The 25339-nt window shown below is 48.5% G+C and overlaps 2 protein-coding genes across 4 annotated transcripts in view; one reads left to right on the forward strand and one right to left on the reverse strand.

Moving 5' to 3' along the window:
• On the forward strand, positions 15893-17568 carry MAP1LC3A (microtubule associated protein 1 light chain 3 alpha). Its single transcript, NM_001170827.1, has 4 exons — positions 15893-16084; positions 16408-16463; positions 16550-16656; positions 16964-17568. Exons 1-4 carry the CDS (start codon positions 16045-16047, stop codon positions 17124-17126), a joined length of 366 nt encoding a protein of 121 aa, NP_001164298.1. The 5' UTR covers positions 15893-16044; the 3' UTR covers positions 17127-17568.
• The window catches only part of PIGU (phosphatidylinositol glycan anchor biosynthesis class U), a 121408-nt gene continuing 113834 nt past the window's right edge, over positions 17766-25339 (reverse strand). For 2 of the 3 annotated variants that reach the window (XM_021077222.1, XM_021077223.1), the window contains exon 11: positions 17766-18200. In XM_021077222.1, coding sequence (XP_020932881.1) covers positions 18087-18200 — 114 coding nt within the window. In that variant the 3' untranslated portion in view covers positions 17766-18086. 3 annotated transcript variants of the gene reach the window in all.

Consider the following 25339-nt stretch of genomic DNA (forward strand, 5'->3'; position numbering starts at 1 on the left):
CAGCCCAGTGGTGGATGGTGCTCCTTATTGTACCTGTGGCCACACTTACTGGGCTTGAATCTGGTTTATAACTGGTGTCCTGGTTTCTGGGCCTCTGGTCCCTAGCTATCTCTTCCGTCATTTCCTGCTCCCACCAATGTTTTGGGGTTTTTTTTATTTTAGGGCTACACCTGCAGCATATGGAGGTTCCCAGGCTAGGGGTCCAATCAGAGCTACAGCTGCCCACTTATGCCACAGCCACGCTGCATCCTTAACCCACTTAGCAAGGCCAGGGATGGAACCCACAACCTCATGGTTCCTAGTTGGATTTGTTTCCACTGCACCACGATGGGAACTCCCCCGCCAATGTTTCGAAAGATTGTTTTTAACTGCACTTCACTGGGGAAAGGAAATGAGGGAACACTGGTTGAGTACCAGGTGTGGCTCATACCATCTTCGCAGTACCCCGCAGACGGCTATTTAAAGGCCTGTTAAGGAAGCGGAAATAAGGTTCTCAAGGTTGATTTGCCAGAGGTCACACAGGCAGAAGCGTAGGTCTCTGCTCTTTCCACACGGCCTTCCCCAGAAACCCCAGATGGTCACCTGAGTGGGCGCCTCCTGGGTAAGCGTACCCCTCCCTTAGACACGAGTCATGGGGGTGGGGTGGGCATGGGAGCAGCGAGGAAGGCGGGGTGCGCCTGCCTCTCCTGAGGCTGTAGGCCGCTCACCATCCAGAAGCACGCTGGGATTTTTTTCCCCCGCAGAAACCACATGTATTTATTTATTTTTTATTAGGTTTTCTTTTTGTCTTTTGTTTCTTGTTACAGAAGGAAAAAAGTTAAAACTGTAGTGCAAGCCTGGAAACTCCCCTTCCTTGTCCTCCTCCCTTCCCCAGCAGTGAGCTCCGTCTGCAGTGTGAGTTCTTCCATTCAACAAAAACGCTTTCTTAAATTGCCCAGCGAAGTTCTCCTCAGCAGGACCAGGGGAGTAAAGCATGACCTTTGGGAGCCAAGAGGTATAGATAAGGGCTCAGCAGAATTTTTTCAAAATCTATTTTTTTGAAAGACCATAGGAATTTTCCACTCCATAATATGTTTGTCTTTAACATAGAAATAATCCTTTCAAATAATTTCCCCCAAATCTTTGAGTAAAACTGATTCTCTGGGAAATCACCTCATGTTTGCCCCCATCCCTGTGGACCAAGAAGCATATTCTCAGGAGGGGTGACTGCGAGACTGGACCAAAATGACCCTGAATCAGTAATTATCTCAGAGATCCAATGTTTAAAAAAAGTGAGGAATGGCCACCCGTATCTTCTCTTTGTTCTCAGAGGCTATTGCAGCTAGGATCCAAGTCCAAGGTTCCGGAGTTTCTCCAGGAAGGATAATGGGGGGAAGACTGTCTGATTGACGTAAATTACCCCCCCCAGGCGAGGGCAGGGGGCAGGGGGCAGGGGAGGGCTGCCTCCAGGGCAAGCGTTTGGACCTTCCTTTGGTTTAGTTCCTCTGCCCGTCCCTCTTGCTTTCCTTAAAGTTTTCCATCCTGAGGGAAATTTGGGCTCCGTCTGGCTTTGAAAACCGGAGGACCCATGAACAGAAAGATGCTCTACCTCCTAGTGCTCTGGGCGGTGGGATTTCACACCTGGGCAGCCTGCCTCGGCTTCATTCCAGTTTTGATGGCGGCATGCAGAATTCCTGATCACGTCTTCAGGTGTGAAATTCCAGGTTTTAAGAAGTCTAAATAATGGTGTAACACATGCAGATGCCCTAGTGTTTCTGACTTAAAAGTAGCAAGTGTCGGGGCAAACCGTAACTAAAAGGTTGGACACTGATATGGTGCTGGGCATGAGGGAAGGGCGTGGCTTCTGGGTTCCAGAGGTGCGTTTGCCAAAACAACAGGGTGTTTCCACTGCTAGCATTATTAACATTTTTAAACATGGAAGTTGAAATAATTGTGTATCCTCCATTTAACTCAATAATTGGTACAATTAGCATTTTTCTCTATCGCATAACTATCCATTTCTCCCATCTATCCATCCAATTTTTAGATGCATTTCAAAGTACATGCTCCTAAACACTTCGACATGTCTCATTACCTAGTTTGTTGACCCTTTTTGGAGAATGGGTGAGATTTACATACGGTGAAATGCATATAGATCTTAACAAATGCTGACATCTGTCAACCCAACCCTTTGTCAAGATCTCATCATCCCAGATGAGATCTCCTGCTGCTGCCCAGCCAGTCAGTGCCTCCAGTCACCAGAGGCAACCCCTCTCTGATTCCCTTCAGGTGGGCTCTTCACCCTCCAAGCTGTAGCTCTCAGCTGGGGTCCCTGAGCAGGGGGCCTGCAGTCCAGGGAAGGGGTTGCCTCCCAGGGAAAATGCTGCAGCTGTCATCTCCATTTATCCCTCCACCTCAGCACTTCCTGATGTTCCTCTGTGAGCTGGTATCGCCTTTTCTCCAAAAATATATGTTCTAAAAACACTCTGGGAAATGTAGGCTCTCTATTCTTTCATTCACTTGACACTCAAACCAACTGCACTTTGTACATGTTCTCATTGAGACCCCGAAACCATCTTTCCACACCAAATTCAGGTTCTGGAAAAAGAAAACATGAGAAAGGATCTCATAAATTGGATCACTGCAGCAAAGTGGAAGTCGTTAAGTTGCCAAGCACATCCAGGTGGTAGATGCAATCCAGTGTGGGAGAGCTTAAGCTGATCAACCACATTCAGTCAAGGAAGAACACAGAACACATTCAAAGTGCTGGTTCTAGTTAAACAAGCTCAATTGGCTCAAAGGGCAGTTTTATTTGGGTCTCCTGCCGTCCTGTCCTTAACCTCGTCCTCTGGGGCCAGCTCTTCCCCTTCCCTGGCTGGAATGGAGGGCAGGTCCCAGGCTTCTCCCTTCGGTAGCTGACGTGTCCAGCCCTGTGTAACAAAGCTTTTGGGCTGCGTCTGGAGAGAGGGGCCACCCCTTCCCCATCTTGGGCCCAGTGCCAGCCTTGCCCTCCGCAGTGGAGGGGGCAGCTCATGTGTGGCCCTGGCCTTGAGCTCTCCCGTGTTGCCGAGAGCAGAGTAAGATGAGGGGAGGAAAGTTCATTACCACCGTGAACCGGCTTCTTCCTCTCCGAGCCGGAGGTGTGTTCAAAGCTGACACTTGTGCTTTTGGTGCATTTTACGTGGGTTTTCAAAGATCCCTTCTCCTTGTCGTGCTGTCACCTTCTGTCAAACACCCCCAACCCCCATTCCCTTCTTTTGGGTGATAAGTGTGGTCTCTGGCTGGCTCCCTGTAACTTTCCTTTTGGCCCCTGGTGCTCAGGGTCCCCCTTTATGGAGTCAGGGTGAAGCAGAATCACCCTGCCACCTCCCTCTGTAGATGGTGAGACTTGAGCACATCAATGGCTTCTAAAAATCACCCTCTAACTTCTAGCTCTTTTATAGGCTAAAGATGAGGTAGAGTGTGAACTCACCTGGGGCCACCCTGTTTTGCATTGGTCCCTGTTCCCCTCTTGGCACATGGCAACTACTGCCTTGGGGTCTCAGCAGAAACTGAGACAAAAATAATTACAATTTAACGTCTTTATTCACAAGAAATACGTTGTTAAAAACTTGCCTGAAGTTGAGGTGCAATTTTGTGATTTTTTTTTGTTTTTTAATTTCCTGGGTTGTTTTGACTTTCAGGTATTAGATTTCCATATGTATTTAGGAAAAACATCATAAGCAAAGTAGCAGACTGATTGTAACTGGTTCTTATTTTGCAGTCTTTCTTTAGAAAACAGTACTTTATTCGTTTATTCATTCAATTATTTGGTGAATGCTTGCTAAGTGCCAGGCCCCAGCCTAGACGTAAAGGAGTTGGTGACAAGAGCTTATTTCTCATGGAGATGAGATAGCCAATTGAAAAACAAGTATCAAACTATGTTTGGGCTCCTCCCTAGACCAATTAAATAATCCTTGAGAGTAAACTCTGGACTTGATCAATTTGTAAAGGCTGCCTGGGTTTCTGTGACATGTAGCTAGGGTTGGGAACCACAGGCACAGTCTTACATGCCATGGTTAAGAGTACAGGAGGCTATCTATAACCAAAATATCAGTCAGAGATAAGAGCTTTTGAAAGATAAAAAATGAGGAATAAATGCATCAGAAGAAGAGGTGCAAGCTAAAGTTGGGGAAATCTCCAACAAAAAAGTGGGGAGGGAGTTCCTGTTGTGGCGCAGTGGTTAACAAATCCGTGAGATTGCAGGTTCGATCCCTGGCCTTGGGTTAAGGATCCTGTGTTGCTGTGAGCTGTGGTGTAGGTTGCAGACGCGGCTCGGATCCGGCATTGCTGTAGCTCTGGCGTAGGCCAGTGGCTACAGCTCCGATTAGACCCCTAGCCTGGGAACCTCCATGTGCCGTGGAAGCGGCCCTAGAAAAGGCAAAAAGACAAAAAAAAAAAAAAAAAAAAAAAAAAGTGGGGGGGGGAAAAGAAAAGTTTAGAAAATTAAAGGATTAGTCCAGGAGAGTCAACATCTGATTAAAAGAAGTTTCAGAAAGAAGACAGGATAGAACATTATCAACAAGAGACAACAAGGCGTTTCTGTTGTGGCTCAGTTGGTTAAGAACCTGACTAGTATCCATGAGGACACGGGTTCAATCCCTGGCCCCGTTCGGTGGGTTAAAGGATCTAGCATTGCTGTGAGCTGTGGTGTAGGTCACAGACGTGGCTCAGATCTGGTGTTACTGTGGCTGTGGTGTAGGCCAACTGCTGCAGCTCCAATTCAACCCCTTGCCTGGGAATTTCCATGTGCCGTGGGTGCGGGTGAGACCTGTGTCAGGCCTCATCATCATGATATCTCAGAACACTGTGGACAGATACAATCCAGACAGAGAAAAAGAAAAACAGAGTACAAAGGATTAGAAATCACATCCATATCACTATAAACTAGAAGAGAAGGGAGCGATGCCCTCAAAATTCTGATTAAAAAAATAAAGCCTAGAGTTCCACACCCAGCCCACTGTTAAGTGTAAGAGTAAGGTAAATATTTTCAGATTATATTTATCTGCCATGCATGTTCTCCCAGGGAGCTAGTGACGAATGTACATCAAAATTAGAGAGTGAAGGAAAGAATGGAAAGCATGGTACCCAGGCAGTTTGAGTCTCCAACACAAGAGAGTCAAAGGGTTGTGTCAGGAGGATGGTGAAGTGTGCTGGGCAGCAAACTCAGAGGCAGTCCTGAATGGGGTAGAAGGATGCTTCCAAAAACAAAACAAAACTGATAGGTTATCTCAGGTACGTGGATATAGTCAAAGGAAATTTTGAGCTTGAGTTTTCAGCGGAGTGTGAGACGCCTAAACATTCTTTGTTCCGGAGGCCCAGAGTGTAAGTCAAGGGCTGCAGGTGGGGATTTGGGGGTCAGTGTCATGTTGGAGGCCCTGACGGTGTGAATGTGGACACAACCCAGGTTGACAGGAGCAGGCTGAGGAAAGCGGAGGCCCATGCAGGGCGAGAACCTGAGGGGCAGCGGGAAAGGCCAAGGGGAGGCACCCATCTGGGGACGGCAGGGCTTAAGGACAAAGGAGGAGAGGAAGAGGGTGGAGACCCTGGCCTGGTCATTCGGGGAGGTAGCATGAGAACTGAGCTCTCCCTTGGATGGAGAGGGAAGGGGACCAAGGGAGTGAGTCCCAGAGAAAGGCTGGGTCCAAGGTCCCACGTGGGTGTCTCCGTACCGTAGTGGTTATCACAAGGTCCCATGTGGGCAGTGGGGTTGGCAGTCATGGCCTGCACATCCCAGAGAAACCAGGGACTTCAAGGAGGAAGGGTGGGGCAGCCCCAGCCAGAGGCTTGGGGACCCCTGGGTGGGTTTCAGTCCCTCCTGCCTCTGGAAAACTCCACTTATAATTCTGTAAACAGGAACAACCAATCCTTAATCAGAGATAATGACCCTGACTACTCCTGGGTCCTCCCACTGTGAGGCCCATTTTACAAATGAGTTCTGCCTTAAATAAGATACCCCAGTACCGTGGTACCAAAGTTGGTTCATCTGATTCCAGGTCCTGTTTCCCCAGGACTCTGTGTCTTCCTGGTCACTCACTGACCCTCAACCTCAGAGGGAGGCTCTGTTACTAACTCCATTTTGCAGATGAAGAAACTGAGGCTCCAGAAAGAAAGGATTTGCTCAAAGTTATCCAGTAAGTGGTGAAGCAACTTTATACCCAGATATGTCTGCTGTTGTATACAGGAGCAAACAGGCCCAGAGAAGGGACCTGCCATGGTTACACAGTAATTGGTGGCCTACAGGCCAGGAGATATCTACTCTCAGGTGACAAGCCAGCTAAGGCCAGCTCTGCCTTTTCTCAGGTCCCTGAGTCCCAGTCAGAAGCCACAGAATAGCATGGATGAGACATTGCCCTGAGCTGACAGTTTCCCCAACCATCCCAAAGAGTTCCCTCAGACCCCTTGGGTGCCCAGCAGCAGTCCTTGGCCCAGACTCAGTCCTGCACATGGGGTGCAGGTGGCAGACTAACCCTCAGATGGGCAGGGACTTGGAGAGATGACGCAGTGGGTGCTCAGAGGAGAGGTCCTCATCCAACAAGAATTTACTGAGCACCTACCATGTGCTACACTCAGAGCTGGGATGGTGCAAGAACCACACTTAAAGGAAATACTGCCCAACGGGGCTTACATGTTAGTGGGAAAGGTAAGTAAAATACATTTTTAAAATTATATAGCATATTAAAGTTAAGCCCACAATGAGCAATCACTACATGACCACCAGAATGGCTAAAATTTTAAAAACTGGCAACGCCAAATTTTGGAAAGGGAGCAGAGCAACTGGAACTCCCATGCTTTTTTTTTTTTTTTTTTTTTTTTTGGCCTTTTTTGGCCTTTTTAGGGCCGCACCCACAGCATGTGGAGGTTCCCAGACTAGGGGTTGAATTGGAGCTGTGGCTGCCGGCCTGTACCACAGCAACAGCAACGTCAGATCTGAGCCGTGTCTGTGACCTACACCACAGCTCATGGCCACAGTGGATCCTTAACCCACTGAGCGAGGCCAGGAAACAAAACCATATCCTCAGGGATCCTAGTCGGATTCACTAACTGCTGAGCCATGAAGGTAACTCCCTTTTATTTCTTTTTCAATGGAATTTTTTTTTTCTTTTTGCCATTTTCTTGGGCCACTCCTGCAACATATGGAGGTTCCCAGGCTAGGGGTTGAATCGGAGCTGTAGCCACCGGCCTACGCCAGAGCCACAGCAATGCAGGATCCGAGCCGCGTCTGCAACCTACACCACAGCTCATAGCAATGTCAGATCCTTAACCCACTGAGCAAGGCCAGGGACTGAACCCACAACCTCATGGTTCCTAGTCGGATTTGTTAGCCACTGAGCCATGACGGGAACTCCAATGGAATTTTTTTGAAAATTAACAATGTTTTACAATGTTGTGCCAATTTCTGCTGTGCAGCAAAGTGGCCAGGTCGCACATATATATACATTCCTTTTCTTATATTATCTTCCATCATGGTCTGTCCCAGGTGACTGGATATAGTTCCCTGTGCTGTACAGTAGGACCTCATTGCCCATCTATTCTAAATGTAAAAGTTTGCGTCTACTAACCCCAAACTCCCAGTGTGTCCCACTACCTACCTACCTCTCCCTTGGCAACCACAGGTCTGTTCTCCATGTCTGCGAGTCTGTTTCTATTTTGTAGCTAGGATCATTTGTGCCATATGTTAGATTCCACAAATAAAGTGATATCATATGCTATTTGTTTTTCTTCACTTAGTATGAGAATCCAGTTGCATCCTTGTTGCTGCAAAAGATATTTTGTTCTTTTATGGCTGAGTAGTATTCCATTGCATAGATGTACCACATCTTAATCCATTCATCTGTTGATGAGTTGTTTGCATATTTTGGCTGTTGTGAATAGCGCTGCTATGAACATATAGGTGCATATATTTTTTGAATTGTAATTTTGTTCAGATATATGCTGAGCAGTGAGACTGCTGGGTCATATGGTAGTTCTATATTTAGTTTTCTGAGGTACCTCCATACTCTTCTCAATTGTGGTTGTACCAATTTACATTCCCACAAACAGCGTAGGGCGGTTCCCTTTTTCTCCAACCCCCTCTAGCATTTGTTATTCGTAGACTTATTAATGATGGCCATTCTGACTGGTGTGAGGTGGTACCTCACTGTAGTTTTGATTTTCCTTTGTCTAATGATGAGCGACGTTGAGCATTTTTTCATGTGCCTGCTGGCCATCCGTATGTCTTCTTTGGAGAAATGTCTATGTAGGTCTTCTGCCCATTTTTCGATTGGGTTGTTTTTTTATTGATGAATTGTATGAGTTGTTTGTATATTTTGGAGATTAAGCCCTTTTCAATTACATCATTTGCAACTATTTTCTCCCATTCCTTAGGACGCCTTTTTTTTTTTTTTTAATGGTCTTTTTTTTCTTTTGCTATGCAAAAGCTTATAAGTTTAATTAGGTCCCATTTATTTTGTTTTTATTTCTATTGCCTTGGGAGACCCATATATTATTGATAAGATATGGAACATTAATTTCAAGCATAGCAACATAATGATTCAATATTTGCATATTGTGAAATGACCACCCTAAGTCTAGTGAACATCCATTACTATACACTCTTATAAAAAATTTTTTTATCATGAGAACTTTAAGGTCTACTCTTTTAGTGCCTTTCAAATATACACTATAGTAGGAGTTCCCTGGTGGCACAGCAGTTAAGGATCCGGCATTGTCACTGCTGTATCACAGTGGGTCACTGCTGTGGCACAAGTTCGATCTCTGGCCCAAGAACTTCTACACGCCATGGGTGTGGCAAAAAAACCCCACTATTAGTAACCATAGTCACCATGGTGTACATTATGCATCCCCATGACTTTTTTGGGGGATGGGGGCATGCCCATGGCATGTGTAAGTTCTCAGGTCAGGGATAGAAGCCATGACACAGCCGTGACAGGCTGGGTCTTTTTTTTCTTTTTAGGGCCCGAGGCACATGGAGGTTTCCAGGCTAGGGGTCAAATCAGAGCTGCAGCTATTGGCCTACACCACAGCCATGGTATCCGAGCCACATCTGAGATCTATGCCACAGCTTGCTGTAATGCAGGATCCTTAACCTACTGAGTGGGGCCAGAGATTGAACCCATATTCTCATGGATACTAGTTGGGTCGGTCATGGCCAAGCCACAATGGGGACTCCCACAAAGCTGAGTCGTAACTGCTAGACCACCAGGGAACTCCCCCATGACTTTTATGTACTTATTTTATAACTAGAAATTTGTACCTTTGGGAACTCAGCCACTCCCCGCCCCCAGCCTCTAGCAACCACTAATCTGCTCTGTTTTCTGTATTTATTGTTTTGCTTTGTTTTTTAGAGTCCACATATGAGATTATGGTCCATCCATTTTGTTGTTGCAAATGCCAAGATTTCCTGCTTTTATGGCTGAATAATAGTATTCCCTTGTGTATATATATGCCAAATTTTCTTTCTCTGTTCATTTATTAATGGACACGTAGGTTGTATCCGTATCTTGGTTATTGTGAAGCTGCTGCAGCGAATGTAGGGGTGCATATTTCTTTTCAAGATAGTGATTTCCTTTCTCTTGGATACTCAGAAGTGTAATTGCTGGACCACGATAGTTTCATATGCTGTTTTGCATAGAGATTGGGACCGATTTACATTCCACCAACAGTGTACAAGTGTTCCCTTTTCTCCACATCCTTGCCAACACTTGTTATTTCTTGTCTTGAGAATGGCAGTTCTAAACAAGTGTGAGGCGCTCTGTCCTTGTGGTTTTGATTTGCATTTCCCTGATGATTAGCGATATTAACCACCTTCCCATATACCTGTTGGCCACCTGTGTGTCTTTTATGGAAAAAAATGTATACTTAGATCCTCTACCCATTTTTAAGTTGGATTATTTTTTGCTTTTGAGTCATAGGAGTTTATGTATTTTGGATATTAACCCTTTATCAATAAGATATATGATTTGCATACATTTTCTCCTACTTGTTTTGTCTTCATTTTGCTGATGTGCAGAAGCTTTTAATTTTGATGTAGTCCCTCTTGTTTATTTTTTGTTTCTGTTGCTTTTGCTTTTGGTGTCAATTCCAAAAAGTCATCACCAAGACTGATGTCAAGGAGCTTACATATATATGTTGTCTTCCAGGAGTTTTATGGCTTCAGGTCTTACATTCAAGTCTTTAATCTATTTTGAGTTGATTTTTGTGTATAGTGTAGGAGAGTGGTCCAGGTTTCCCATGATGGTTTACTGAAGAGACTGTCCTTTCCCCATTGTGTATTTCTTGGTTTCTTTGTACGTAAACTGACCAGATGTGTATGGGTTTATTTCTCGGCTCTCTATTCTGTTCCATTGATCTATGCGTCTATTTCAAAAAAATTTTTTGGCCACACCCACATGTGGAAGTTCCCAGGCCAGGGATCCAGGGATTGGACCCACGCCACAGCAGTGCCCTGAGCTGCTGCAGTGAGGATGCCAAACCTTTTCCTTTCCTTCATTTTTCCTTCCTTCCTCCCTTTCTTTCCATACTTGCAGCATAAGGAAGTTCCCAGGCTAGGGGCTGAATCAGCTGCAGTTGCCAGCCTAAACCACAGTCATACCAATGCCAGATCCGAGCTGCATGTGCAACCTATGCTGCAGCTTGTGGCAATGCGGGATCCTTAACCCACTGATGGAGGCCAGGGATTGAACCTGCATTCTCATGGGTTCTCAGCCCAAGGAGCCACAATGGGAATTCCAACAATGCCAGATCCTCAACCCACTATACCACAAGGGAGTTCCCTATGTGTCTATTTTTATTCCCATACAATACTGTTTTGATTATTATAGCTTTGTAATGTAGTTTGAAATCAGAATGTGTTGCCTTCAATGTTGTTCTTCTTAAGGTTGCTTGCTTTGGCTATTTAAGGTCTTTTTTGGTTCTATACACATTAGGATTGTTTGTTCTATTTTTGTGAAAATGCTATTGGAATTTTAATAGGGATTGTATTGAATCTGCAGATTTTAACATTAATTTTTGCAATCCAAATGAGCACAGAATATTTTTCCATTTATTTGTGTCTTCTTCAGTTTCTTTCATCAATGTCTTCTAGTTTTCAGTGCAGGTTTTATGCCACCTTGGTTAAAGTTATTCCTAAGCAATTTATTCTTTTTGATACCTTTTTTTCTTTTTTTTTGTCTTTTTAGGGCCACACCTGCAGCATATGGAGGTCCTCAGGCTAGGGGTCCAATCGGAGCTATAGCTGCCAGCCTACACCACAGCTACAGCAACACCTGATCTGAGCCGCGTCTGCAACCTACACCACAGCTCACAGCAATGCTGGATCCTTAACCCACCGAGCAAGGCCAGGGATTGAACCCGCAACCTCATGGTTCCTAGTGGATTCATTAACCACTGTGCCATGTCGGGAACTCCCTTTTTGATACAATCTTAAGTGGAATTGTTTTTTTAATTTCTCTAATAATTCATTATTAAATAAGACCATTTCAGGAAGACCTCCCTGAGGAGATCGTGAAAATGAGAATGTGAGCCCCGAAGAGATCTTGGGGAAGAATGCTCCAGCAAAGGGACCAATAAGTACAGAAATGCTCTGGGGCACACAGGTCTCTGGGATTCCCAGAAGGGCAACAGCCAGAAGGCCAGTGTGGTTGAAGCTAAGGGGACAAGGGTGAGGGGAGATAAGGTCAGTGGAGCAGCAGATCCTACAGGCCTTATGGGCTACTGTTCAGCCTTTGACTTCTGCTTCTAATGAGTGAGGTGAAGGAATAGTATAATCAAACACCTCTGTGCATAGGCTGACTCTTGTCAGTGTAGTGAGACCAGACAGAACTGGGCGAGGCCAAAGCATGGAGACCAGCGAGGAAATGGTAGCAGTAGACAAGCAAGAGATGGTGGTGGCTCTGGCTTGAATGGCAGCAGTGGCAATGGCAAGAAGTAGTCAGGTTCTGGAGGTATTCTGAACATGAACCAAGAGGATTTGGTCATGGACAAGATATGGGGGAAGAAGGAAAGAAAGGAATCAAAGGTGACAGACGGGGACAGGGAAGATTAGAGTGCATTTTAGGGGAAGATCATGAGTTCACTTTGGGGAGGTCAAGCGTGAGATGTCTGCTAGACTTTCAAGGAGAGATATTGAGTAGGCTAGGCCTTTGGATTCAGGGGAGAACTGGAAGCAGGAAGCAGGGAGAGAAGCCAGAGGACTGGTGGGCGGAGTGTCTGCCCTGGTGACTGGTCAGGTAAGAGGAAGATGGAGAACCAACCCTGGGATTTGGGGAATGGGACTGTCCCCAAAGGCTTAGGCAGACAAGAGAAAGGTGTAACCACTTCCCCCATGCCGTGGCCAACCTAGTTCTTTCAGTTGCTCCCCGTGGCTCTGACCACAGTCTCCTGTAACAACGTGTATATGAGATGTGCCCACAGCTCAAGAGTCAGCAAACTAAGGCTCTCAGGCCAAATTTCTCCGTTTTAGCAAATAAAGTATTAATGTGACACAGCCATGCCCATTCAGATTGTCAGCCTGCAATGCTGAAAATATTTACTGGTGGAGCTTTTAAAGGGAAAGTTTGCTGACCCCCTTTCTCCCTCTTTCACTACAGCAATGTTCTGCTACAGGAATACACAAGATATTTTATATGATGTTTAGGCTAATCCCAATTTTTTTGCTATTATGAAAATATTTCAATAAACACACTTAACCATATTTCCTTGGGGTCATGTGCACACCCACAAGTGTAATTCATGGTTTGCAGGATATGAGCATCTTCAGTTTTGGTAGAATTTGCCAAACTGTTCTCCAAAGTCACTGAAGGGATTTAGTCTCCCATCGGCAGAGTTCTCATTTTCCCATAGTACCCCAAAACTTAGTATTGTGTGTTCTTAAGATTTATTAGTTATCAATATAGTAGATTCCTTAGGGTTTTCTGGCTATGAATGATAGTTTTGCTCTTTTTCTTATCTTGGTGCTCTGGCTGGGCCCTCCATATAAGATTACATTTTGTTCAATACAATTTAAAATTTTGTTCCTGGCTCTAAATGTTTAATATTTACCATATAATACGGTGTTTTACCCTTTGGTAATGTTTGCTGCAGGTCTGGGCTTTTTTTACTTTGGGAGAACTGAACTAGAAAATCATCTGGACTATTTTTTTTTTTTTGAGGTTTATGGCTACTCAATATGTCTATTTCTTTTTTAATTAGTCTTAGCAAATTATTTTTTTCTAGAAGATTGTCCATTTCATCTAAATTTTTAATGTAGTGGCATAGTTTATAATCTCATTTTTGTTATTTCAGCTATACCTGAGATTGTGCCCCTTTGGCCATTAATGCTTACTTTACTGGTCTTTTCAAAGATCTGGCTTTGCTTTGTGGTCCATACTAGTGCTTTTGTTTTCTATATCATCAATTTCTTCTTTTCATTATTACCTTCCTTCCACATTCTTTGAATTTACATGTAATACATTTTAAAATTCTTTGACATTCTCTGCTCATAAATTTTCCATTATTTCTTCTTACCTAATATCACCAATAAGGTTACAAATTTTCTAAATACTGCTTTAGTTCTCACCTCCGCCACCCGCCCCACCAATCTGGAATTTTTTTTACATGTATTCTTATTTTTAGTTTGATCTATATAGTTTTCATTTGTATCTGATTTTTTTTTCTGTCTTTTGTCTTTTTAGGGCTGCAGCCACAGCATATGGAGCGTCTCAGACTAGGGGTCTAATTGAAGCTATAGCTGCTGGCCTACACCACAGCCACAGCAATTCGGGATCCAAGCTGCGTCTGTGACCTACACCACAATTCACAGCAACGCCAGATCCCTAACCCAGTGAGTGGGGCCAGGGATCAAACCCACAACCTCATGGTTACTAGTCGGGTTCATTAACCACTGAGCCATGACGGGAACTCCTGATTTCATCTTTGAGTAGTTTTCTAGAAATATGCTTAAATATCCAAATATTTGGAGTTTACACAGCTCTTGCCTGGGATCAGAGAACATGGTCTGTGTGAAATTGATTACTTGATTTCTGTTGAGATTTGTTTGGGGTCTAATAGGTCATTTTTTTAATAAATGTTTCTTGTGTGCTTGAAAGTAACATTAAAGTGCTATGGTGTTCTATTAGCCTCGACTAGGAATATTAATAGTATTAGAAATCTTCTAAATCATTTTTTTTTTGGCTGTTTGGTCTATTAGTTACTGAAAGAGGTTTTAAATCTCCCACTGTGATGAAGGATTTGGCAATTTCTCTTTGTATTCTGACACCTTTGCTTCATACATTTTAGGCCTTATTTTTTTAACTTCTAACATACAAATTTGGAATTGTTATATCTTAGAAAATTGTTTCCATCATTTTGTGTTGAGCCTCTTTATCTCTAATAGTGTCCCTAGCCTTAAAGCCTATTTTTTGTGACTATGCTATGAATATATCTTTTGGTTAGTTTTTCTCTCATATACTTTTTCCCATCTTTTTACTTTTGATTTCCTTAGGTTTTAAATGTCCTCTTGTAAACAGCAGAGCTGCATTTTATTTTTCTTGGCCAATTTGTTCATCTGTTTTAACAGGTGAATGTAAAACATTTAATACCTCTGGTTTTGTACCATTTATATACCATTCTTTTCACTTTGCTTTCCCTTTTCTCTTTTTCTATCTATTACATTTTTTTAATACCCTTTACTAAACTTTTCTCTTTTATGCATTGACATATACTTTCTATTCTTTGAGTGATCCCTCTGAAGTGTTTGAAATACATACTTGACTATACAAAGCCAGGTAATTATCAGTTAGCTTTATCCTCTTCCTCTCCAATAAATCAAGCTTCTTAAAACACTTGACCTCTGACCCCCCTCCCCAGTCCTACATGTGCCATGCTCCTGTGCTATGCTCCAGACTCATCAGCACCATTCTTGTTCCACAGCAGGTGTTTGTTTAGATCCACTTCCCATTTTACCAGCTTAGTAGCTTACCATTTTTCTAATTTCTTCTCCTTAGAGTTGGGCAAATTCACTACAGAGTGTCTAGATGAGTTTTTATTTATTCTGTTCTGGATGTTATATGAGGATCCTGGTTTTTAATCAATTTTGGAAGTTTTTCTCCAGAGCTTCACGGTCTTTTCTCTCCTTCTGGAATGCTAATTAGACCTGTGAATTCTCACTTTGCCATTTCTGTCACTTATTTTATACCATGTAAACATGGTTTGTTTTCCAGGTAATTGCTTCTGCTCTCTCATCCACTTCAGTGATTTTCTTTTTTGCTATATCTAACAGGGCTTGCTTGCCTCGTCCTTCTGAGACCTGAATTTCAGTAGCTGTTTTTCAATTCTAGAAATTCCTTCTAAAACCTCTAGGTTCCTTTTCAGTGTCTTGCTGTCTTCATGTTTTAATGCTCACCCAACCCCCCACAATGACCACTACCTTTTTCTTTCTCTAACCATATGCTCCAGGATGAAGACTTCTGGTTCACTGTTGTCATCCCCAATGCCTCATACGGTCCCTGGAACAGAAAAGACTCTGAGCGAGGGCTGTCTGACGCCTTGGTTACAGTGGAAACAGAAGGATGCTATGCCGCAGCCTGGCCAGCTCTCCCCACCGCCAGACCAGCCAGCCTGCTCCCTGGCCTTGCTGGCGTCCATTCTCCCCTCACCCTGGGCCTGGGGGAGCCCACCTCGCCTGCCCCTGCACAGGCCGTGACGTCACAGGACTGTGACGCTCACTGGGCGCCTCCCCTCCTTCGCAGTGTGGGGTTGGGGGTGGGGGCGGGAATGCAGGCTCCCTGCGCCGTGATGTCACGGGCCCGGGCGGGCAGATTTTGCGTCGGCCCAATGGGAACGGCGCGCTGGCCTCCCCTTTAAGGAATGTTATGACCTGACGTCACCCGGGCGAGTTACCTCCCCGAGCCGCCGCCGCTGGGCTCAGCGCGAGCCCCAGAGCCCTTGAGCGGGAGACGCGGAGCCCCCGGAGCCCCCAAACCACAGCCACCTCCCCGCCTCGCGCGACCGGGAGCCCCGGCCTGCGCGCTCCGCCGGGCCTGTGCGATGCCCTCAGACCGGCCTTTCAAGCAGCGGCGGAGCTTCGGTGAGGCCCGACTGGCGATCTGCGAGCGCTAGGGGTGGGGGCGTGGGGGGGTCGGGGGTGTTGGCAGATCTACTTGTCTGCCGCAGGTGACGTCAGCTTCATGACGTCAAGCTCGGGTTGGACCCCTGGGCTGGGAAGCAGGCTAGGGCCTGGGCCCGGGCCTCCGCCTCCCATCCCAGTGCTGTGCCCCGGCCCTGGCCCTACCTCCACCCGCCTGGGGCTTGGCGGGGGGCGGGGCGGGGTCGGGGGCCGCCCCTCGGGGACTAGTGGGGCGGAACCCAAGGAGAACCTCGGCTGGCCTCATCCCCGACTGCTGTCTGCAGCCGACCGCCGTAAGGAGGTGCAGCAGATCCGCGACCAGCACCCTAGCAAGATCCCGGTGAGTCCTACCGCATACCCCGCCCCCGTCCCCTGGCCCCAGGTCCAGCCTCCCGCTCACGCGTCCCCGCCCCACCTCACTCCCAGGTGATCATCGAGCGCTACAAGGGTGAGAAGCAGCTGCCAGTCCTGGACAAGACCAAGTTCCTGGTCCCAGACCATGTCAACATGAGCGAGTTGGTCAAGATCATCCGGTGCGCTGGCAGCAGCTGTCAGGAGGGGGACTTGGGTCCTGCTGGGATCAGGCATTGGTCTGGGTCCTTCTGAGAAGGAAGGGGTGGGGGTGGGACATGGGACGGGGTGCCGAAGCCCTCTTCTGGGGAGGTTGGGAACGGTCAAGGTCAGGCCTGGGATCAGTATCTTGTCAGAGGTGAGAGCTTCTAGAAGGGGCTGGGATGGGTGTGAGGGGGAGAATCAAAGTCAGGGTGGGTAGGGGGTGAGGGCTACACTCACCCAGCGGCCAGGCCCCTCACGTTTGGCTTGCCCTCCCGCCCACCTCAGGCGCCGCCTGCAGCTGAACCCCACGCAGGCCTTCTTCCTGCTGGTGAACCAGCACAGCATGGTGAGCGTGTCCACGCCCATCGCGGACATCTATGAGCAGGAGAAGGATGAGGATGGCTTCCTCTACATGGTCTACGCCTCCCAGGAAACCTTCGGCTTCTGAGCCAGCAGTAGGGGGTGTTGGCTGGGAGTCGGGGGCCCTGTCAGGCTCTGCCCAGGGAGCTCCTGGCACTGGAACTAAGCTGTCTCTGCCCCTGCCCCTGGTGGGTTGGACAGGGATGCTGCCACCCAGCCAGAGGGCACCTATCACCCCTACTCTGCCCCTGGATGGATTCTGGCCCAGTCATATTAGGGTTGCCCCTCCGGGTGCTGGCTGGGAGGGGGAAGAGTGGGAAGCAGCCCCCAGCACCCCTGCCCTGTGTGGTTTGTCTTTTTTTTAGACCCCTGCCTGTCTGCCCACCTGTCCCTCCCCAACCTGAGGCGCTGCCCATGCCTGGATCTGCCCACCCCTGAAGGACTGGGTCCTGGCTCACCTGGTCTTGACATGGTGTATGGCTCTGTGGTCATTGTCCCTTTGCAGAATAAAGATTGCTCAGGCCTGCCTGGCCCTTTGCCTCCAGCTGCTTGGGGAGTGGGGAGGGCTGTGGGTGGGGCTGCCCCCACCGTTGTCCTCTCACTGGTGCACAGACTTGTGTGCTGTGGACTCAGGGCTCATTCAGGAAACCCACGCCTGTGTATAGTGCATCGTGGGGGTACTAGAGGCCAAGCCCACCTCTTCCACGAGGGCAGCATGGTTCCAGGTAGACGTTTTCATAACAAAAGAAACATTTATTAAGTAGCCACAGCCTAACAAACCCTGCTCACCTGCTTCTTCCCCTTTCCTGCTTGGGAGGGGCTCCTGGTGTGCAGAGCCACACAGTGGGGGCCAGGTGGAGACTCCTGGCTCCGCCCCACAGGCCTTGCTGCCAGCCTTGGCTCCTCACTGGTGCCAGATATTCATGACCCTGGACTCAAACCTCATCTGCCCCAGGGCTTGCCTGCTGGCAACGCTGGCTAGAGGGCTTGGCCCAGCTTCTGGGCCTTTCGCCCCCTGAGGTCCGTGCAGCCCTGTGCCCAGCCAGGCCTACTTGAGCACAAGCATGGCCTCCGTGCCGTCCTTGGCGGTCAGGTAGAGACCGTGTGTGAGGTAGTACTCCCGCCGCAGGAAGGCGTAGAAGTAATCAGAGATGAGCAGGATCTGGGGGGAGAGAGAGGGTGTGAGAAGCTTCGTGGTACCTCCCCCTGAACCTTGGGTCCCTGAGGGGCTGGGCAGGGGTTGGGGAGACACTGCCCAAGGACCCCCCCACCCACGCCCCAGCCTCAGGGCCTACACTTGACCTGCACGGTCTCACTGGCCCCTCAGAAGATGCCCTCCCGCCCTCTTCCTACCATGGTCTGTACTTCCATCCCCATCTCTGGCCTCTGAACTCCAAACTGCTGCCCCTCCATCTCACCTCTGGGGTACCCACAGGCATTTCCACCCCAGCCAAGCCCCTTGTCAAACCTGCTTCTCCCACTGGGAACCCATATCCCTCACCTTTCATTCAGGTGTTTCAGGTCACAGTCAATGGACACGTCTCCGGCCACAGAACAAGCCACCAAGCCTGTCAGTTCTATTTCTACCTCTCTGCACAGCTGCCACCTTGGATAAAGCCACTGGCTTCTGAACAACAGTGCTCTCCTCTCTGGGCTTCCTGATCTCAAACCTCCCACCCACCCACCCTAGCAGCAAAGGCTGCTTTTCAAAACGCAAATCTGGACCAGCTTAAGGTCCTCGAAAGGCTGCCCATGGCTCTTAAGGTGAAGATCAGACTCCCTGGGGCTCCACGGCCTTGCACTCAGTCCCTGCCTGTGTACATGCTTCTCCCTCTCCTGGGCTCCACCTCATGGCTCTAGCCACCCGGCCTCTTCCCCCCCAAGGCAGGATCTCTGCTGTTTCCTCTGCCCAGAATGTTCCATTCCCCTTTCATCTAGTCAAACCTGCTAGCTCTGCAGGTCTCAGCAAGGATCTCTTCCGCAGAGAAGCCCTTCCTCACACCCCAGATTGGGTCTTGGTCCCATTAACTTCTATTTGGCAGCATGAACACATCCAAACTGCAGTTTTGCATTCATTCATCTGCGTGATGGCCTGCTGACTGTGGTGCCTGGCCTGGGCAGGGTCCCTGAGTGATTCTGCCACCGAGGAATCTGTGCCCAGCTCGGTCTGTCTTTTCTGTCTGGGCCTTGGAATCAAAAGAGCCCTAGTGGCTCAGCCTCCCACTCCCTCACTGAGGCTCAGAGGGGAACAGGGATTACCAAGGTATCTGGAACACTGGGCTTGCAGCCTTACCTTCCCAGTCATCCAGAGCTTTCAAGGAAGACCCCCTGTGCCTGGGGCAGAAGGGGCAGGGCAGCTCACCCAAGGGGAGCTCACCACTGAGGACACCCCCGGGTCTCGGGCAATTGGAGGCCTCTCACACTGTCCGCACCAACCACTTCGGCGCAGATCAGGGAGACATAACCTGGAGCAGGGGGCACATCCGGCTAGGGCCTTGGAGCAGATCAGAGCTTGAGCTGGGGATCTCAGCCTCTGACCCCCAGATCCCTGTCCCGAGCAGCCTCTCTCACGCTGTGGGCAGGAAGCAGAGCACAGAGAGGTCTGGAGGCAGCACTTAGGACCCACACCATCAATGGCCTCAAGACAAGGACCTGCCATTCTGTCACCACAGGAGCCCATCTGGAAAGCTGATGGTTCCCATCTTACAGATGAGGAAATTGAGGTACAAAGCGCTCCATTGTTAGCCTAAGGCTGTAGTAGGAGAGCTGGACTAGTGGCCATAACCCTACAAGGTGATACACCTGGGGCCCAGTGTGCCAAGGGCACAGAACTCAGGCCTTGTCCTGCACGCAGCTGCCCGTGGGGGCAGTTATCACCCCAGAGGCGGCCCTCACCCCCCTACAGCCCCATTCCCACCCAGGCCCAAGGTGCCAGTCTGGGGAGGGGGTCTGGAGCTGGTGGGGACTGATCCCTGAACCAGGTCAGATGAGGGGCAGGTGCAAAGTCACAACTCACAACAACTCCAATGTCGCACACAATCAGCTGGTCAAATAGGAAATCAAAGTCCTAGGTTATTAGGTTAAACTATATTAAACTGCCATTTTTTTCAGATCAAAAGTGGTTGAGTATTGGCAATTTCATATGGTTCAACTTCATATAATATGGGGAAAAAAATCAAGAAATAGTAGAGTAAGTATATCATCTACAAGTACCAGAACAAATATCGGTAAGACCTTAGGGAGCCATTTTTTCCTTGTAAGCCTTAACTTCGTAAATTACGTACACATGTTATGTTGATAAAAATAAAAATCCAATTACAAACAGCCAATAAATGATTGAAAAAGTAAAGAGAATTCCTTGTGGAATCCTGACCAAAGAACTCCAAATAATATATGTAGATACTCTCCCCTCAGGAGGGGGAGCTTAATTCTTGCCCACTCCCCACCCTCTGGCCCCTGAGAGTCCGCCGGACTCCATGACTCACATCCAAAGAGCAGGGAAAGAGAAAACAGTAACTTCGCAGTGGAGAAGCCTAGCAAACACGATCTTAACCAAGTGATGAAGGGTGAACGGCATGAAATGCGGCCGGCATGTACTGCCCGAGTCATCCAAAAACCTAAAACACGGCCTCATGATGGGAAAAGCATCCAACAAACCCAGAGGGGACCCTCTACAAGACACCTGGCCTGTGTTCCTCAAGACTGTCCCATGTCACGAGAAATAAGGAAAGACAGAGTGTGAGCAGAGGACGTGGGGGAGAGGCGACAAATCAATGCAACGCCGAACCTGGGACTGGATCCTGGGAGAGAAAGAGGACACAGGGAAAACTAGTGAAATCCACATAACATCTGGAGCTCACCTAATAGTAACATACCAGGGGCAGTTCCTTGGCTTTGACAAACACACTATGGTAGTATTATAAGATGTTAACAATGCTGGGAAGTGGGTGGGGGGCATATGGGAACTCTGTACTATCTAATTATTCCAATATTTAAAAGTTTATTTTAAAAAGCAATGTACAATTGTTATAGTCAATGACATAAGTGAACCCTAAAAATATCCTGCTAAATGAAAGAAGGCTTTAGAAAGGGTACCTTAAGATTTGTGTTTTTCACTGTATGTCATTTCACATAAGAAAAATGTAAATAAGTACTGAGCTCTGGATAATGATATACATGCTGAAATATCTAGCAGGAAATGTACTGATTACAAAAATAAGATGGACTGAGGGATGGATAATTTGTGATCATCCAAGTACAATGAGATGGTAATGGTGGCGTCTAGGTGGTGGTATAGGTGTTCAAGGTTAAATCTTTCAGCTTTGCTGTGGGCGAAAACTTTCATAATAAAGTACTGGGAAGAGGACGTGGAGGGAGGGCGCTCTGACTGCTGGCTTAGTCTGTCTGGAGCCACAGGTCACTAGGCCTGAATGGGTACTCTGCTCGTGCTTGCAGGGAGAGGGCGTCTCAGGGACACGCTGACCGGGAGGCTTGGCCCTTTTGGAGGGAAGCCCCTGGCTGTCCTGGACTGGCCGAGACAACCTCTTCTGACCTTGAGGCTTTCCTTTTGGGCTGAGGAGAAGGGATTTCCCAGAGGCCTTGGGATTCAGCCAAGACGGCAGTTGCAGACCCGGTGCCCCGTTGCCCAGTCTGGGCAGGAGAAGTGGAAAGAGCACGGGTGAGTTAGTGGCTGTGTGACCCTGTATAAGTCACTTCCCCTTCCCTATGTGGCATTTTTCTCATTTGTAAAATGAGCGACAAACTCTAGTTTGTTACTTACAGTAGTGGCTCTCCTCGTCCTTGCTCTGTCCCCCTGAGCTTTCAGAGACCTGAAGAGCAGCCCATTCTTTAAAGCTGCCCTCACTGACCAGAGCTGGGCCCCTCGGCCTCCCTCCTGCCAGCGACAACCAGGTCACACCAATTCCCCCCCTCAGAATTCCAACTCAGCCCCCCTTCCTCCCTCCCACTGCCCCTTCTTGCTGGGAGACCTCCCTCACCCTCTGGTTCCTGAGTAATCTTACACACAGACAGACACACACAGACACATACATACACCACGAGAGCCCTTCACTTGCCTGCTCAGAAGCCTCCAGCACTCCCCTCACCCTGGTCACACATCATGTCCCAGCAGCCCTGGGACACAGCCTGGTCTTGCACACACTATGTGGCCACCTCTTGGTGCCTCTGCTCACGCCCTCCCCACCCCCCGGGTTGGAATGATCCTGCAAAAGAGCTCCTACTCATCCCTTGAGAGGCAACATCTCCATCTCTAGCCCCAGAATCTACTCTAACCCCTGCTCAGTTATACAACCCCTGAGTGAAGTCACCTCCCACCGGCCTCCCCACCAAACGAGGCAGCATCTTCCCTGGCTCTGTGACTACAGACCCAGTGGAGGGCTGGCACGCTGGGAGCAGTGTGCTGGTCCCACCCCTTTGGCACTGCCCCAGTAAGGGCTCACTCAGACCATATTCCTCTCACTGGCAACCATGAGAGCTCCAGGCTCCCCTTTGGGCCACGATGAAGATGAAGATTGAATGGGGTGGCTGATAAAAGGGTGGCCAGGGACAGAGAAGGGTAGACCAGAAGTGGAATGAAATGGTCAGAAGATGCTCCACTGCAGGGTGCAATAAGGAGAGACCAGGAAACCAACACCTGAGTAACTGCCCAGCCTTTAACAAAAAGCACATCATTGACTCTTCCCAACACCCTGGGGGAGAGCTTATAAGCCCCACTTAGAGATGAGCAAACTCAGAGGCTAAGGGTCTGGCCTAGGGCCACTCAGAAGTAGGCGACATGTATAGGTGGCAATGCCTGTACTGCCTGACCGGAGCCCAAACCCTAGTCCTTCCTTGGCCGCCACAACCCCTCTCAAGAGTCTGCACCCACATATGCTGAATCCTACTATGGCTCCACATCACACTTCATCTCTACTAACACCCCTGTCAAGGCTGTGCTCCTAGTTCACAGCTCTGTCACTTAGCCAAGGAGAGAGAGTTTCTTGAGAAGGCAAGACAAGTGCCTAAGCCAGCAAAGGCTGTTGATGCACTGCATCTAGAATTCGTGGGGCTCGGGATCACAGCCTGGGCCAACACCGTCCTCTGGGCTGCAGCGTCTGGGAAAAGCAGGTACTGTCACCCCAGGCATGTCCCAGTTCCCCAGGTCTCTTGCTTATGTTGGAGATGCCAGTGCTCAAAAGCCAGCCCGGGGGTTGGGGGAAGTCATGTGGTCGTCACCAGTGGTGACCAAAGTGCATCCTCTGCCCTCCTGCCCAGGTGCTAGGAAACTGGGAGCAAGAGCCAACGGCTAACTTGTGCAGCTGGACCGGGCTTTGGGGTGACCTGCCAACTCACAAGCCTGAATGGACACGCACGGAAGGAGGTGGTGGAGAAACAGAGCTCCATCCTCTAGCTCTAAAGATGCCAAACAGGAGTTCCCAGAGTTCCTGTCGTGGCTCAGCGGTAATGAACACAACTAGTATCCATGAGGATGTGGGTTTGATCCCTGGCCTCGCTCAGTGGGTTAAGGATCTGGAGTTGCTGTGAGCTGTGGTGTAGGTCACAGACTAGGCTTGGATCTCATGTTGCTGTTGTGGTGTAGGCTGGCAGCTGCAGCTGTGATTTGACCGTAGCCTGAGAACTTCCATGTGCCACAGGTGCAGCCCTAGAAAGAAAAAAAAAAAAAAAAAAAAAAAAAAAAGGAGTTCCCTTGTGGCACAGTGGTTTAAGGATCTGGCATTGTCACTCCAGCAGCTCAGGTTACTGCTGGGACATGGGTTTGATCCCCGGCCCAGGAACTTCCACATGCCACAGGTGCGGGGGGTGGGTGGAAGCAAAATAATAGGAAAATCACTGGATCTCAGCTTCAAGAGTCTGGAAAGTCACAAAGTAAGATCATAGTAGCAACTGCAAAGTAAGAGAATGGCAATTATCATCTACGCCAGTTCATATAAACTTTCTCCACTCACTTCAATATTCCCCACTCACAACCATTCTTCTTGAGGAAAGTGAGGCTACTATCCCCTTATCAGGTTTAAATAGCCTCCTCCCTGTGCTCCAGATTTCAGCTCACACTCCTGGCCTCTTCCCTTCCTGGCACTGGGAGGTTTTCAGAGCATGAATCTGATCTCAGATGTCCTCAGCTTGAAACCAAATGGTCCTCAGCTAATGAGGCCCATGCAGGCCTTGTGGCTCTGACTGCCATTGTCCTGATATGGCTTCACTCCCTGTCAGGTGGCACATGCCCATCCTACAGAACAGCCTTCCACGCTAGCTCACTCCCGGGCTTGCTCACCCCCAGGTGAACCACCTTGAACCTGGTTTGACCCTCCTCATCTCTCGGGACTCACCGCCTCTCCCCAGGAGCATCCTTAACCACCAGCTCTGAGCTCCCCAGGCCGAGTTGACCCCATTCAGAGCACTCTCATGCTGCCCTGGCCCTCTTCTTTCTCTCCTTCAGATGGCAAGCTGCTTGGCAGTGTCTCATTGACCCCTAGCAGAGCACCTGGCACCTAGCAGGCACCTAGATAATACCTGCAAATCAATAAATTAGGCCCGATGAGTTACGTGACCTGCCCAAGGCCAGGGAGCTGGGCAAGGATGAGGCTGGGAGTCACCGTGGAGTTTGGGCCTTCAAAGTCCAGGCCTTCCCACTGGCCTTGTCCCCCTATATTTAGCCTGGTCTTTTCATGTCACTCTGATTATGCGGGTAGGAGATAAGCTTGGGATGCTGAGTGCTGAGCCAAAAGTCTGAGGATGGGAAAGGCAAAGGATGAACTAAGATCCTGACAAAGTGCCACCAGCTGAGGACAGCAAAGCAAACATGCACACCCTGTTGGACGAGGACGGGGGCTCCAACCTGGGCCACTGGCACCTCAGGTTAGGAGGAATAAACATTCCTTCCCGTCAGGGTTTTGGCCCCCATCTGTCCACAAATGTGGGCTCTGTGCTACCAAACCATAGTGATCTGCCCGACATTTCCTCACTGGTCCCTTCCCAAACACACACCAGGCCAATGGAGACATAATTCCAGGAAACAGGACTGTGGTTTCGCTTGCACTGGGTGAACAAGTGAGTCCTGAACAGGCCCAACATGCCAGAGGATTGGTGTCTAGATCTCTGGGCGGAAAGGCAAAAGCAGGGCCAGCCCGGGATCCGCATGGTTTGCAGCACAAGGAGAGGGGTTCTGAGTGAGGAGGCAGCAGCTTGCAGAGCATCCAGACCTTTCCGGGAAGAGTAGAGGGAGGCTGCCAGGAAGTCTGTTTTGGATGCAGACACAGAGAGGGAGTGGGGCTCCCGGGGGGT

Source organism: Sus scrofa, chromosome 17 (assembly GCF_000003025.6).
Source record: "Sus scrofa isolate TJ Tabasco breed Duroc chromosome 17, Sscrofa11.1, whole genome shotgun sequence".
In the NCBI taxonomy this organism is placed as follows: domain Eukaryota; kingdom Metazoa; phylum Chordata; class Mammalia; order Artiodactyla; family Suidae; genus Sus; species Sus scrofa.

What these genes read in the sequence shown, in the direction of transcription:
- MAP1LC3A (NM_001170827.1), top strand. Translation starts at nt 16,045, where the DNA reads ATGCCCTCAGACCGGCCTTTCAAGCAGCGGCGGAGCTTCG. An exon ending in CAAGCAGCGGCGGAGCTTCG is followed by an intron (nt 16,085 to 16,407) that starts GTGAGGCCCGAC and finishes TGCTGTCTGCAG; the next exon opens with CCGACCGCCGTAAGGAGGTG. An exon ending in GAGTTGGTCAAGATCATCCG is followed by an intron (nt 16,657 to 16,963) that starts GTGCGCTGGCAG and finishes CGCCCACCTCAG; the next exon opens with GCGCCGCCTGCAGCTGAACC.